The 15,924-nt window shown below is 42.5% G+C and overlaps 1 protein-coding gene across 3 annotated transcripts; it reads left to right on the top strand.

The window, feature by feature from the left end:
* Window positions 1-265: 265 nt before the first annotated feature.
* Window positions 266-12,308, top strand: NAAA (N-acylethanolamine acid amidase). 3 transcript variants are annotated; one of them, XM_084262958.1, is made up of 11 exons: window positions 266-489; window positions 1,109-1,273; window positions 3,119-3,221; window positions 3,936-4,026; window positions 7,038-7,114; window positions 8,093-8,265; window positions 8,979-9,041; window positions 9,686-9,752; window positions 10,292-10,320; window positions 11,538-11,619; window positions 11,952-12,308. In XM_084262958.1, the coding sequence occupies exons 1-10, from the start codon at window positions 284-286 to the stop codon at window positions 11,611-11,613; spliced, it is 1,050 nt and encodes a 349-aa protein (XP_084119084.1). In that variant the 5' UTR covers window positions 266-283; the 3' UTR covers window positions 11,614-11,619; window positions 11,952-12,308. The 3 variants fall into 3 exon arrangements, 2 of the variants coding, with proteins under 2 accessions (XP_084119084.1, XP_084119083.1); XM_084262957.1 differs by having other exon boundaries at window positions 3,119-3,245; XR_014617254.1 differs by lacking the exon at window positions 10,292-10,320 and having other exon boundaries at window positions 3,119-3,245.
* Window positions 12,309-15,924: the final 3,616 nt, after the last annotated feature.

The raw sequence follows: 15,924 nt of genomic DNA, 5'->3' as shown, positions 1-15,924 counted from the left end.
GCGGGCCCCGCAGCTGTCACACTGGGAGCGGGGCCGGCCGACGCGGCCGGCCGTTCGGCACCTCGGGGCGGGAGTGGGGCGGCCGTACGCCCGGAGCGTAGCCGGTCGCTGTCTCTGAGGCGATGCGACGGAAGACGGCCGTTAGGGGCCGCGTGGGCGGCCGTTACACCTCGGGGCGGGCGCGCGAGGGGGGAGGGCCCCGTCTGTAGCTGCCCTTCCCTTCGGGCCGGCCCTGCCGCTGCGCGGAGCCCGGGGTGCCCGCCGACGGCCGGGTACAAGCGCCATGGGGCCGGCAGCGGCGCGGGCGTTCTGCTTGTGGGGGCTGCTGGTGCTGCTGGGCAGGGAGATAGCGGCGGCCACAGCTCCTCCGGCGGTGGCGCCGCTGCAGTGTAACGTGAGCCTGGACAGCCCCGCCGAGGAGCGGTGGCTGCCGGTGCTGCGGCATTTCGATCCTGCCTTCCTGCGCGCCGCCGTCGCACGGGTCATCGAGTGAGTGTGGGACAGGGCAGCCCGGCGGGGGGGGTTGTATGTGAAGCGGCTGCGGGTGGGGGCACGGGTCCGTGCCCGCCGGTCCGCTTAGACAGTCCTTTTTCCCGGGAGAGCGGCGTGAGGGGCAGCCCCGGTCCCCGCCGCTCCTACCGCGGCCGTGCCGGGAGCGGGAGCGGGCCAGGGCCCGCGTTTCCCTTCCCTCCAGCCCCGTGGAGCCCTTGTCGGGCCCGAAGGAAGAGCGAAGTGATGCTGCACGTTGCCGCGTTCGAAAACTGAGGCTCTTTTTGAGCATTAACCCTGTCCTACGGCAGCGGGCGTACGTTAGGAACCTGTCAGAGGTCAGTTGGGCAGATCCCTGGTAGGAATAAACCAGCCTCACCAGCGGGAAGCCGGTGCTGAAGGTTTTGCGCGAGCTGAGCGCGCTGCTTTGGGGAGGTGCAGAAGCTGCTGAGATTCGGCGAGGGACGGGATGCAGAGGTGTCCGATATAGCACGGGAGAGGCTGCTGAGGGATGGGCGGCGTCATCGGAACAGCGGGAGACTCCTTGAGTACCTGGCTGCTAGGTGAAAGGTGCAAACCTCCTTGTCTCTCTCAGCTAATGCCTTGAGTGTATTTGCAGTGAAAGTGTACCCAAATGGGTCCACGAAGTTATTCGGCCGATTGCAGCGGAACTGGAGTCCTTTATGCCACAGCCCTTTGCAGGGGAAATTCTGGGACTGTGCAAAGCACTGGGAGTAAGTCTTGGAGATGGGGTTCTGCTTAACTTCGCCTACGAATATACTGCGTAAGTATCTGGTACTTACTGGCAGAAATCTGGAGTTTCATTCTTAGTTCAACATAGGAGAACACAAGTACAGGGCAGGTGGAGACACGTGGCTGATGATTTGCAGGGTTAATTTGCGTACCATTCCCTCAGTGCAGCCTGAAGGATTCATTCTCATTAGGTGGGTTGTTATCCTGATTTGAACAAGAAACACAGAGCAGCATTTTTTATTTGTCAGTTAGGGTAATGTGTGGCTTTAATGATTTTTGTGTGTTTGTCAAGTGTGAAAATAGCTTCTGCTAACAAGGGGGGGGTCATGCATTCAAAGTATTGGGTTCGTTTATCTTTGAAGATCCTGTAACGTACCCTTGTTGAAATTGTCATATTTTACCAAAAAGGAAACTAGAAGAATTAGTCACTATCATCATAATTTTAACCATTCACCTGAGATTAAGTTGCTTCCAAACCATTTTCTGGATGAATGTTCACAATGGCTGGATAACATAATTTCTTTATTGCACTGTGGTAAATGGATGTAGTATCTTTATGACAGCAAACAAAATATCAGCGGAAAAAATACTCAGTTTTGTTGTTTGGTTGTTTTATTTTTTTTTCTCCCCCTAGAAGCATGTGCAGGAGAATAATAAACACTTGGTGTTGCCTGTACACAACCACAAATGCCTGTTTCTCTGGGTTTTAATAAAACCCAGATGTATACAGTCACTTACACATATTTTGATTATTTTTGTGTTGTACCTGTTAAAGTGATTTTCTTATATTAATCCTTATTAAAAAAAGATAAGAGAGTAACTTAACTCTTAGTTTTCTTAGTATTTCATAGGACAATTATCATTCTTAGCCCATAAAATTTTAAGTTTCTCAGCTGTAACAGTACTGAAGAAAAAACTGGGAACCAACTAGTTGTCTGCAAAATTTTTTACCCCTACAGTTTTGAAAGACAGTTCTGTGTGTGCACTGCTGGAATGACAAACTCTCAATTCTGGAGAATTCTTTTTTTTAATTCCTTGTTAATATAGTTCATGAAAAAGCCCATTTCAACAACAACAAAAAAATGTTTTAAAGGTTAATTTTAGCACACTTCCTGTTCTAGAGAAGTTAGTCTTTTACTGAAATAGCTGACACTTTTAACAACTGATGTTTTCAGTTTGAAAAGACATTGTTTGAACTTTTTATCTAGTTCTCATTAAAAATATGAATATGGTATGAACTGAAATAATCTATAATTCTCAAAATTAAATCCAGGAAGTTTCATACTGATACACTTTGTACATGTTTTAGATGTCAGCTTTATACCTTGACTTATAAAATAAGTAAAAAGTTATTTTAAAAGTGTTTTAATTTTTTTTTTTTTTGTTTAAGTAAGTGGCAATGCTGCTTCTTACCTGGTCTATATTATCCACCCTGATGCAGGCAGTAGTGTGGCTTTTGACTTTCTGATCCAGGTGTGAGCTGCTGAGTTAAGTATCGTACAGTTTTGTATGCTAAACTCTGTGGGAAAGGACTTGCCCCTATGGATTGTGGGCATAAATCATAGGGCGTCCTATGTATCATAGACTGTCCACAGTATTGTAGTACTGTGTAGTTGTGCAGAGCTTCAGTCAAACCGTGTTGTTTCTTTGGTCCCAGTTTGAAATGAAAACCTGCAAGAAACTGTATCAAAAAGTCTAAGATGAGACTTCTCTGAGCTTGGGAAGTGTGTTAGTGATACAATGCAAACTCCTGCTTCTGTGCTGGTGCTAGGAAAACGCCTTGCAGCAGACACACTCCATTACTCCTGCTGAAATGTTGAGCTGTTTCAGTAGACTGGAACATTTAAATCCTTCTTTCTCCTTTTCCTTTTTGAAGGTTCTGTACCAGTATTGTCGCTCAGGATGACAAAGGAAACATTTACCACGGTCGGAACCTGGATTACGGTTTCGTCGATATATTAAGCAAGATTACAATTGATGTGAGGTTTATAAAAAGTGGGCAGGTATGGTCTGGGGTTGAGGTGGCTCGGGGGTGTCCTGGGAAGGAAGGGGGTACAGCTGCGTAGGCAGTGGGTTTAATGCAGGAATGTGCTTCCCATCCTGAATTCTACTGGGTTACTCAAGTGCCACAGTCGCTCCAGAAACGCGGCATTAATGTTGTTTTCTTTGCTTTCTGGACATCCAGTCGGTGTTGAGGAGCTGGAACAAATGGAACAGCATAATCTAGTATCTCAGGATCATTATTTGGAGGGAGATGGTGAAAGAAGGAAATGTTGAGATATTAAAAAAGAAGAAATGCTAGAGCATATGGAAGAGAGATCAGTTTTGTCAGGGACCAATTTTAAGGCTTTTTTTCTAAGGCCTTGTTAATTTTGGTGACCAATATGTGTGTGTGAGATGAAAATTTCTGAAAATGATCTATTTGCTAGTGCAATCCTCATTAGTGTGATTTTTCTTAACATTCATTAGTCTGTGCTGTGTAAGGAGAACATTTTGTTTGTTACTTGCTGGGCTACTCACTTTGTGTGGTGTATTTTGCATATTTTACTGTAATATAAGGCAAGGTGTTTCAATAGACAACTTGTGTGTGAAAGTCATGGAAGAAAGAACAGGATGCCGCTTCAGAATGTTGCCTGTATTTTAAGTAGAGCTCTGTTGAGAATCCTGTAATACCACGTGTTTCCTGGTTTCAGGTAGCATATCAAGGCACCACCTTTCTTGGTTACGTAGGCTTATGGACCGGACAAAGTCCACACAAGTTCACAATCTCTGGTGATGAACGAGGTAAAACAAATCTGCCTTACACACTTGATGCCATGTATGCTGTTTCAGTAGACTGTTGCCTGTTCTGGCCCTTCTCTCACAATTTCCTACAGGGAAAAAAGCAATTAAGGTTGCCAAGAAGGTTGAAGTTGAAGGATTTCTCTTGCCCTCAGGGAGTGAAAGCACATGTGCTGCCAGTTCTTGGCTGCTGCATAGGAGAGAGGTATTTGTGTGTCAGCACAGTGTCACCTGAGCCTGAAAAGTGTCAGAAGAGACAGAGGACCCTGGAGAAAGCCCTAAAAGACAAATTAATGTGGTCTGTTAAAGAGGTGCAATTGGAGATGGCAGAGTTGGAGTTGAGAGAAAAAGATGTGGTTGTGCATAGCAAAGATATGGCTGCTTTCCTCTGTCCCTTCCTTTGTTCATATTACTCCATGAGGAGCTTGAAAGAGGATGGGAAAAGAAACATAGAACTGAGAGGTCAAGGGGAAAGGCAGCAGGGCTTGAGAGAATGCAGGTTGGTACTGGAAAAGCAGCTGAGAGAAGACGCCATAGTAAAGGAAAGTTGAGATGTGTCACTTCTGAGAACTAAAATGTGACAGTAGAAGGGCTTGGAACAGTCAGGAAGGCAGAGGAAGGGTCACTTCCATTGGTGCTTCAGCTATGTCTCTGTTATAGCTTAGGTTTGCCTCTCCCATCCCTTCCCTCTTCTTTTCTTCTTAAAAAGCAGACCTTTTTTTTCTGGTTTTTGTAACTGCAAACCGTGTCGTCTGAGTCGGAACCAACATCTAAAATAAATGTTTATTTTCCACTTGTGATTGCAGTAAGGATTTTTTCCCTATTAATTAGACAGTCTTTTGTTCTTGACAATTTTTTTAGCACATGCACCTTTTGAATCTGATTCCCTTTGTTAATGCTGCCTTGTTACATTCACTAGATTCTTTCCATAGTTTGTGCTGCTTATTTTTTTTTGTTTGTTTCTGTTGCCAGTCTAGTTACTTAATCCTTTCAAACCTGGAGCATCTTGGGCTGATACTGAGTGAAGTAAACTGCTTTTAGTTCATGCTAACATCAGCTTGGAAATGAAGTCTTCAGTGTATTGAGTCTTTGCAAAATGCTTGATTTAGAAAATCTTGCAGACCAAAGGCATGTGTGTGTGAACAGGCTCGATGTGGGGAGAAAAGCACTGCTGTCCTGTTTGTCCTGCTGTTTCTCAGCACTGTGCTTCAGCCCTCACTCAGTATGAGGATCCTCAGAGAGAACCGTGAGGTGATTTCGTCCGTGCACAAACCTCTTCTGTTCTTCTGTTCTCTTGATTCTGATAGAAGAATCAAGTACTGCCAGCCTCAGTGTGGGATGGAGCTGATGTGCTGCCATCCACCTGTGTGACTTCACTGCAGTCACTTTTAACTACAAGCAACAGTAACTCACTCCACACAATACAGAATTACAAGGTTAGAAAAGACCTTTAAGATCATCGAGTTCAACTGTTCCTGTTCTATGCTAAACCTCATCTACCCTTTTTTTAAACACATCCAGGGATGGTGACTCAACCCCCTCCCTGGGCAGCGTGTTCCAGGCCCTGACAACTCTTTCAGTGAGAAATCTTTCTCTAACATCTAATCTGAACCTGAAACCTCATGCTGGGTTCCTTTAAATCTGTTGTTGCTGAGTGGTTTCTGCTTTTTCGGTTGCTGTACAACCAAACAAAATTTAGGAAAACAAGCATGTGAACTATAACTGCAAAGGGGAATGACTTTAAATTAGGGTGAAGGTCTATCAAGTGACAAACATCTTGTTTCTGCTGGCGTTTTCTAGTTTTGTCATATGAATAATTATAAACTTGCCCTTCTGTTTTGTTAGTTCTCCTAATTTTCTTCAGTAGCATAGAAACGCCATCGCTACTTCTTTTTTTAGCTATTTCATGATTTCTGTGTAATTCTGCCTGGTTTCATAATATTGCAGCAAGATGAATAACGAGGTGATTCATGCCAATATTTGAATTGACAGATGTAGACTATTATATCAAGTGAATTGACCTGTAGTTCTTTTGGAAATATATGTTGCCAACTGTCAGCCCCTGCCACAGTCACATTGACTCTTCATTGCTTATCATTCAGCTGTGAATAAAATCTGTTTAAGAACTGAGGAACTAGCAAGTTACCCATACTGAAAAGAACACCATGGTTTCTGATTGAAATTGCTGGCGCTGGCAAGTTGCCAGAGACTGTATTTTCTGTACCATGCTGCACACTGTCTGTGTTTTCCACTGTACCTCAGGCTTCCTACCATTTTATGGCACCAATCATGGGAATCTTGTGCCTTTCAAGACACCACAAAGCTAAGATAACGATTGTTCCTATCCTTACAGGTCTGAGATGCTTTCTGGAAAGCAGGGGTGTTAATCCAGCTGCCCTGGTTGAACTTCAGTTGGGATTATGTTGTCTATTTATATTTCACCTGTTGTTTCACTTGGGTAGTAATGCTTCTTTGTTAGCCCCTCTCCTGAGATGCTGACAGTTTATGCTGATACGTAGCTGCACTGTTTCACTGAGGATTTAGCTTTCTCTGGTATTTCGTTAGATTGGAATATTGATGTACAAAACTGAGCATTTGAAAACAAATTTTGTAAAATAGGGCTTGCCAGGGTATGTTAGTCTGGTTATGAAGCACGTCCTGCATGTTTTATGTATAGATACATCACCGAAATAATACAGAAGGAAAGGAGCACTATCGGCTTACGGTATTCTAAATGGTGTCACTAAGGTCAAGATGGTAGAGAGGCTCTGTCTGCCTTCAGGGGGTGGTGCTTTGTCAGTTTGGTATGAGCTGGCTAAATGTGATGGTTTTGTGGTAGTGGTATTGTTAGAGAATGAAAGAATCCATTGCACCGCTCTTCTGTAATGCAATAGAGGCAATGGTTGCGGAGCTAGAGGTGGAGAAGAAAGGAAGGCAGGAGGATAAATTTCACAGAGTGTAAGTGTGTGCATGTATAGCAGTTTTTGTTTTTGTTTTTGTTTTTTCTCTCCCAGAGGGTGGTAGGTGGTGGGAAAATGCAATAGCTGCTTTTCTGAATCGGAATTACCCTGTCAGCTGGCTTGTCCGAGACGTAAGTGCACGGAGTTATTTTCTCATATTTCACATTAGTCATTAGTACTTGCAAATTCATGGTAAATTTGATGTTCCAACTCCCAGTTACACAGAAAATTGAGAAGTAAAAGTATTTCATAAGGAGGGGATAGGTATTCACCCCAAATCATCAGCGATATGTACAAGAGGCAATTCCAGCCCTTCAGGGGGACAATCTCTAATTAATGCCAAAAGTCTTTGAGAAGCTGTGCAAAGACTCTCTTCCTGGAGAGTATTTCAGGTACCTGTGATTTACCATCCAACAGATTGAGGGAGCTGAACTCTTTGGTGGTTGGTGTCTGACAGAGTGCTTGTTTTACACTAGGTTTGATGCATTACCATATTAAAAATGTGGAGCTCCCCGGGGAGTGTCAGAGACTGCTATTTTGTATAGCACATTCTATGATTATTGTGTTAGGGTGCTACTGAGATGAAATAGATCTGCAGCTTCTTAGTCATGAATTAGTCACATCTCTGTGCAGTTCAAGCAATGCCTCTGTCTTTTCACTGGTTTAACGTTGGTGAATAAGGCAAAGATGTGGAGTAGGTTTTTCCCTTGTTGACCCACTTCACTCTATGCCAGTGTTCACATCGAAAGACTTGTCTGAGGATTGAATTTGCAGAGTATGAACATGCCTCTGTCTTCTGAATGGCAGATACTATGTGTACATATATATGTGTTCGTATGTGTACACACACTGACTGTTTTCTTTGAATATTTGGCAAAGCCAGGATTGAGGAGCTCATTTACTATCGAGTGCATTTCACATTGACAAGCATGTCAGTTTGGAGAAAGAACTATTTTCAGAGAAGTATTATCAAGTATCACTTTTACAGTCAATTGCTATTTTCAAAAAGCTGGAACTTTATTTCTTTTTAAAATATATCCCAGTGCTCATTTTTGTGCTTGACCGTGCTCTGTGATCCTTATTTCACTGTGATCTCCTTTTTGTATTAGACCCTGAGCAGGGCAGAGGACTTTCAGTCAGCTGTTCTCAGACTAGCGAGCACTCCCATCATTGCTGAAGTTTACTATATTGTAGGAGGTGTATCGCCCAAAGAAGGCATGGTCATAACGAGGAACAGAAGAGGGCCAGCAGATCTCTGGCCTCTTGATCCCTTAGGTGGAGCGTAAGTAGAAAAAAAAGGTTTATTTTATTCTTTCATATTCCCTCTGGAGTGATAGGCAGGGTTAGTGACGTGGCTGTATGTGGCTTTTATTTTTTTTTTAAGCTAAGAGACAAGACTTTTGAGGACTTTCCCTGTCTGCCTGCCAGGGATTGCACCAGTCAATTCAGTGTGTCCAAAAATACTTTTGACCCAATGTTGTAGAAAGGTTGATAGCTCAAAAATAACTGCTCATATCAATTTTGTGAAGTCAGCAGCTTAATATATGACGGAGAGCCTAAGTAGCTGTCCTTCAGTGAAAAAAGGCATTTAATGACTACGGTCAGCCAGTAAATACAAGCTTGGCAACAGCTAGAAGGTCTGTTGGCTCCCTGTACTTCCCCACCCAAAGGCTGCAGGCTGCATTTTTTGCATACCCACCACCTCGTCTCTGATCATCTCTGTACAGGTCTGATCTTGCTTTTATTGAAGTTGGTAGCAGTTTTGTCACTGATGCTGGCAGTTCAGAGATTACTCCCTTTTCATTTGGGTTGAGTGTTTTATGGTAAAGGCTGCTGTGTCTATCACCATAGGATCCCTTGGGCTCATTTGAGACATAGGAAAGAGGCTTTTGAGGGACGTTTTTTTCTTTTTGGCAATGTGAAGATACTGATTCTCTGCCTTTATTAATTACCTGCTGTGTCACCTTTTGTCTGCCTTCATGTCTTGTGTTACAGGTGGTTTCGTGTGGAGACAAACTATGATCATTGGACTACTCCTCCTCCTTCTGATGATCGAAGGTAAACTTAGTTTGCAACTCTGTGATGAGATAATGCTTTTATTTTAGAAAACTTTAGAGACTGGGTGTTTTTTTCTCTGAGCAGGTGTTAGCTTATTGAGCAGGCAGCTTGTTCAGTTTCTGTAATGCTACTCCAAAGGGACAGGTACAGTAAGGAATTCTATTCATATGTGCCAGAGGAAAATCTGTGTGGCATTGAATGGCATAAGAGATGACAGATGGCAAAGATAAGGCATGTACCAAAAATTCCTTCATATATCAAAGTTCAGTAAAAGTTAAAGGTTTAGATTCACAGTGAAAAGGTATTTACTGGCACTAGGAAGGTGCTCACAGACATGGTACAATCCTTAGGCTGTGTAGTCTTGTTGTGGTTTTTGCGTAGTGGAGGAGGGGAGGGCTGCAGGGGTGGCTTCTGCAAGAAGTAAAAAGCTGTGGCAGATCACCTGCTGGTCTTTATTCAATGGTGTAGCAATAGGGTAGCTACAGCAATGTGAGAATAGATTATGACACCCAGAACTCTGGATTATTTTGGTCAAAGCAAGTGTTTCAGTGTAAAGGCACTTAGTGAGGAATTGTTCACATGGGTGCTTTGTAGCCTGTGGAACACTAAAGTGCATTTAATGGTACAGTGTTGTTTTCCTGCAGAACTGCAGCCATCAGAGCTCTCAATGCTACTGGACAGAATAACATCAACTTTGATACACTCTTTGAGGTATTTCTTTTAAATCCTGCATCATGATTTAAAAAATCTTTTTCAAAACAGAAGCATGTTTGTGTTTTGTCAGGGATTTAAAAGCTGTGCAAGGAAGGCATGGTGAAAAGGTGTACTGCACAACCATGTCTGGAGAGTTTGAGACTAATACAGTTTGTAAGATATTTCTGAACTCGCCCACGTAGGCATTTCATAATGGTCTGCAATCCACGTGGGGAATCCCATCACCATTGCCTTTGTACAGTCCCTTATTTTGATCACAATTATAAATATTACAGCAGGCAGATAAAGTGTTAGACATGAGTGATATTTATCTCTTAGTTTTGAGAACTTAAATGTTGCATGTTTCAGAGGGCTTTTAAAAGATATTCTTGTAAAATAGTCTGATGTTCAAAAAAGACCAAAACAAAAAATCAGCAAGAGAACTCCTGGGCTTTGCATTATTCCCTTTCCTAACTTCATCCTACTGCTGTTTGTAAGTAGCTTTTCAATTCCCTCTTTGTTTATCAAAATGACAACTCTTCAAACTTTCTGTACAGGTGTTGTCAGTGAAGCCAGTCTTAAACAAGTAAGTATTGGATTCAGAGATGTTAATCAGTTCTTCCCACTGTGCCTTGGCCACTTCAATCAGTTGCAAACCTCCTTAGGATTTCCCTCTCTGTCTGAGGATCTCGTGGGTTCCCAGCTTCGATTTCTGATTATGCACATGGCACTCTGTTCTCACTTCCACAGCTTTCTTCCTCTTTCATTGGCCATTCTAACCAAGAAACTACACCTTGGTAGGCTCAGTCTGGTAGGGAAAAGTTCCTGTGTAGTAGTGAAACAAATAACTGCTAAGAGGAACAGCTGGATTTTCTGTGGAGTCATTTGTGCCTTTTACTTTTGGAACCTTTGGATTTGTGTTGAGGCTGCAAATAGCTTGGAATGTGTGACAAGGAAAAAAATTAGTAAATGAGGGACATAGCTTTTAGGAATCATTTACTGGATTTTTGAGAGAGATTTATTTCAGTACATACATTAGTGTTCTGTGTTGTTCCATAAACTGCTTATCCTGTTTTTTTTTATATAGAGCTCTGTATTCTCTGGATCAGTCAGCTTGGCAGTGGTGTCTTCAAAGTTAATACCACAACTTCCTCTCAACATTATCAACATTATTTCCATACTAAATCACAGAATGACAGAGGTTGGAAGGGACCTCTGAAGATCACTTAGTCCCACCCACCCTGCCAGAACAGGATTACACAGAACTACAGAACACTAGGAGTTGGAAGGGACCTCGAAAGATTATCTAGTCCAACCCCCCTGCCAGAGCAGGATCACCTAGACTAAACCATAGGATCACCTAGAGCAGGCTGGACAGGACAGCCCAAAACCCAGCACTATACCAGCTACTTGAAAGAAAACGAACTCCATCCCAGGCAACACCAGGGCAGGGTAAATCAAGTCAGGCCATACTCCTCTGTCTTGTAAATGTGAGGAAATTTAGAAAGAAGAAGATTGTGCCAGTGTGACTGCTAAGATTTAACAATATTTTTTTTTTAATACAGTGATCAAATGGATGTTGTGAAATACAGTTCCTTTGCTGTACTAAGTGGGGAATAAAATACAAAAAATTGCTGCCAGCTGCCTTCGTATTTATCAGTCTCTTTCCCACTTTTTCTAACCCATCTGTGCCTAAGCAGAAGGTTTGTTTTCACTAAAATTTGTTCTGCTGCTCTGCTAGTTTTGTAAGTTAATCTTCTTGCCTTTGGAATGTCACTCAATGTTTTCCTCTTTCCCCAACAGTAACACAGTGTATACCACAGTAATGAGCGCTGCTTTTCCAGATAAGTACCAGACATGGATCAGAGCTGTCAAGTGAAGCACTGTAAGTAATGTGTCAGTACTCCTAGTTATTTGTACTTGAATAAGAATTTCAGCTGAGGAGTCATTGAGGGACAAAGCCCTGCAGTGGCACTAGTCTGAATTCCTGGTTCTCCCCTTGGTTTGCTTACTGACCTTGTGTAAATACCTTGCTGTTGTGTTTTAGAGAGAGAGTTAAGTATTGACTATCTTGCAGAACCCTTTGAGATTATCTTAGGACAAGTGCTTTATCAGAGAGGAAAGGGAATGTGTTGTTGAGACCTAAAGGTTGAGGTGGTTAGCTCTGTACAAACCTGTGCTCTCATATTTATCTATTTATTTATCTTATTTCAACAGGCAAAAGCAGTGAAGAGCTGAAGTTTTCCAAGACTGGCGTATACTTTTAAACTCACACTTAAAAGCAGGACAGTTGTTGTTTTGGCTTATTAATTATGTGAAGCATTCAGGAAATAATGATTTGTTAATTCTTCAGAGCACTGCAGATGATAATGTTTATTAAGTGTAATGGAAGCTCAATTGATTTTATTGTAATTACATTGATGTTCTAGCAGATGTCAATGGCTAAAAATTGCTTTTACTGTTTGTTTTTGGAGAGAGTTGGGCAACTTGAATGTACTTACGTGCTGACTAATATAAGTTTTGTGTATATAGAGGCCTGAATATAATTAAATAAAAATAGGCAGCTGATTGCTTGATTTATGAAGAAGTGTGGTGTTATTCCTCACAGGGTCAGGTGCTGTGCCCAGAGAGATCAGGCCTGGGGGAGCAGGTAGACCAAGGAGAGCTCCGCAGAACCCTATTGTAATTGCAGAAGGGGGTTGCCACAGGCCCTGGTACAGTTTCAGCCTTTGTTGAGCGGCATCAGTTTGGGCATCCTCTGCTGATGCACTCGGGGATCTTCCTGAACAGAAAGTTTTGTCAGTGCAAAGAATTGTGACTTTGCCTAGTGTGTGTCTCTCCCTGAGGGTGGTGGTTCTCCAGTGCAGAGGCTCTTCAGCTGGATTTAGCGGATTTATGAAAGGTGACCAAGGATATTAGAACACTTCAGTTGGAAAGGACTGGCAACGCTCCCCTAGTCCAAATGTCTGACCACTTCAGGGCTGCCCGAAAGTTAACAGCATGTTAAGGGCACTGTCCAAATATCTTAAACACTGCCAGGCATGGGGCATGGACCACCTCTCCAGGAAGCCTGTCTCAGGGTGCAGAGCTGTAGACAGGCACTTTATTAATCAGAAAACAGGAGCTCTTCTAGGCAGTGTGATAATCCCCTGACGGATGGGAGAAGCTTGTGATGGGAAAGAAGTGAGGTTAGAAAAAGTCTCGTTGTCTTTTACAGATGTGAAATTTGCCTTAAATAGAAAGTTCACAACTCATATATAGCGCAGAGGATTGTTTGGGGTGGTGGTTTTTTTTGTCAGGTTATGCTGTGACTGCAATTCAATTCAGGCACTTCTTAGGAGCACCCCAGAAATACAGAAGCGTTTGAAGAGTTAAGACCTTCACATAAAGCTTAGAGGTCCCATTCTTTACCAGACAAAATTCCTGCCAGTGCCTGGGAGAATTTTAGGTGGGAGAAGAAGGTATGATCGGAGTGTCAGGTCGGAGCATCGTTTCCAGGTATGTGCAATGTTGCCTGCAGTATTTGTGCACCAGTTATGCAAACTTACCAAGAGAGCTTTGTTGGAGATGTGGGCCCTTTATCTCCTTGTGCTGAGTCTGGCAAAGTGTCATAACCTACTTACCTGCATGCTCTACTTTTGCCCGGATCAACGCGCTGCAAGCTTTGCCGTGACCCATTTGTACAATGATGTTAGCAGGCATATGCCAGAATGGTAAATGTTAACAACAGGGAGGAAGATGTAAGTAACAGTGGTCGTGGTACCTTTGAGATTTCAGAGTGACATGGCATTCAATCACAGAGCAGGCACTGGCCCCTGATCCCAGCAGGTTTTCTTGGTTACAGCCACCCACAAATGAAGACAAAGGGATCTTTTTGGGTGTAATTTTGCACACTTCTTGACCTCAGCAGCGTTAGGCTGGTTATCTTCTGGCAGTGGAGTGCCCAGATTCTCAGTAGTACATAAATTTAATGCAATGTGTTCGTTTCAATGTGTACAAACAGACCTGGAGTGTGTATTTGGTGTCTGTGAATATTCAGCTAACAATTGTCTGCTCCTGTCCCGTTGGCTGTTCAGCACTTGCCATGGAGAAGACTATTGAAATGTAGGGGGTTTTGAGTTTCAAACAAGAGATGAAGAAGTCTAATTTTATTTTGCTTTTGTCCTCCTATTTTCTTAAGAGCTTTGTACTTCATCTGTTTATAACTGTTCAGACATCCCATTTGCCAACAAAATAAAGTCAATATGCCAACTTGAATTCTTTCATTCTAGCTAACTGGAAAGATACATAACTTTCTTGTCTTAGTTTAATGATATGCTTAAAATATATAAACCCTGAGAAACTGGTAAATGACACATCTTACAAACTAGGTGATTTAACCTGTAAAATGTGTTGAGCTGCTTTTACATAAGAATTGAAATTTGACAAAAGTACAGAGAGACACGATTGTTACTATTTTAAATAAAACCATCTTAATGCTGGAAACTTAATGTAGCGCTGATTGGTTTTGGAGAGTTTTGAGTGTTTTGTGGAATCTTGTCTGCTTTATAAAAAAGCAGAATCATCCTTGGTAGTTTGAATTGCTTGCTGGTTGTCCTGTTTGAGGTTTTGCCTGCTTGGTGGTGTCTGCTTTTTATGGACTGGGAAATAAAATAGCTGTTCTGCTTTCTCAAGCCCAGTCAGATTCATGACTTAGAATTGTTAAGTAATTAAATAGAACTAAGTTAAATACATTATCCTGGCTTCATCCATCCTTTCTTTTTGGCAGTACAGATTCCCTAGCTACCAAGCCTGAAAGATTTTTCATCCCAACATATGGAGTGGGTGAAACCTTAAATTCTTTCTCCTCCAGAAGTTTGCATTTAGCAAAAGGCAACTGGAAAGTGTGTAAGAGCTGACTCTTAAGATGAGAGAGACCAATGTACTGTATTTCTCATTCATAATCCTCTTTGGTAATCCTAATCCATTTCAGATCTGTAGCCTTTCTTAAGCATCACATGGGAGAGGATTCTTAAGGCTGCTCAGAACAACTGTGCAGTAAATAAATCGAAGGGTCTGCACTTGCTGCAGAGCCGCACGCACTACCTCTGCCGCAGGTGCCGAAAGACATGGCCCTTTCCGCTCCACGCCCCAGGGAGCAGCTTATTTGATTATTTAGGTTCTGAAGAGGAGTTTCAGAATCTCTGATCAAGCAAATCACCTCAGAGATTACTGATTGCTTTGGCTACTGAATAGAAACAAAAAATTAAGTGGAGAGCTTCTATGTGCTTACATTAATAGTCCATAGGTTAGAAATTGGTAGCAAGGTAAGTTGCATTTTAATTTTTATTTCGCTGTAACAATGTTTTGTGTTCAGAAATAGTTACTTGGCACCCATAGTTTGAGATGAAATATCCTTTTGGCATGTCAAGCTGTGTAAAACCAGTTAGGAGTTTTCTGTCTGAAATTATCGTTTTTGGCACTGTGGTAACAGTGGAGGGGCAGAGGTCACTGCATGTGTAGAATAAAACAAGCTTCACCATCTTGTTTCCAGTTACGAGATGTGCTGAGTCTGATGGACAGGTGGGACATGCATAGGTATTTAGTCTGGAAGGGCAAGGCAGGATCACCACTTTCCCCAGTGGTAGCTATCGTTTTTATTCTTGGCAGAAGTATTTGTTGGGTTTTGGTTTTTTTTCCAATTCATCTGTAGCTCTTAAACAAGCTGTTTCTGTTTTTCTTTTACCTGAACTTAAAATTTCTGTTTCCCTCCAACACCTCTCTGAGAATTTTTTCCTAGTAAACTTTCAGTAAGGTTGTCTCATTGCTTTACAGATTCTGCTCATCTCTTCCTTTGGTTGTTCAAATGTCTATAAAATTGTCACAATTGTGGGGATTCAGTTGTGCAGGGGATGCATGCAATGTGTCATCTTCCCTAGGAGCCCTGTTGTTGGGGAGTTAGCATCACATTCGCATCTGTGTTCCTTGCAGGAAACCTTCAGTTCACATGTGTGGAGCATCAAATTCTGCACAGATCTGTAATGGGGACAAGCTCAGTAATGTGACAGCCTGTAAGACTTAACTCAAAATGCTGTCACTTGCTTTGGTTTTGAAGCAGCTAAAATAATATTTGCGGTAAGCCAGGAAGTTAGCCTAGGCCTTTGTTCCTGTTTTGGGAGAGCTGACACAAATGGATTTGTGCAAGTTTTCC

Source organism: Gallinula chloropus, assembly GCF_964237585.1.
Source record: "Gallinula chloropus genome assembly, chromosome: 4".
Taxonomy (NCBI): domain Eukaryota; kingdom Metazoa; phylum Chordata; class Aves; order Gruiformes; family Rallidae; genus Gallinula; species Gallinula chloropus.
The sequence above is the reverse complement of the archived record's forward strand: the minus strand, read 5'-3'. Positions and strand labels throughout refer to the sequence as shown.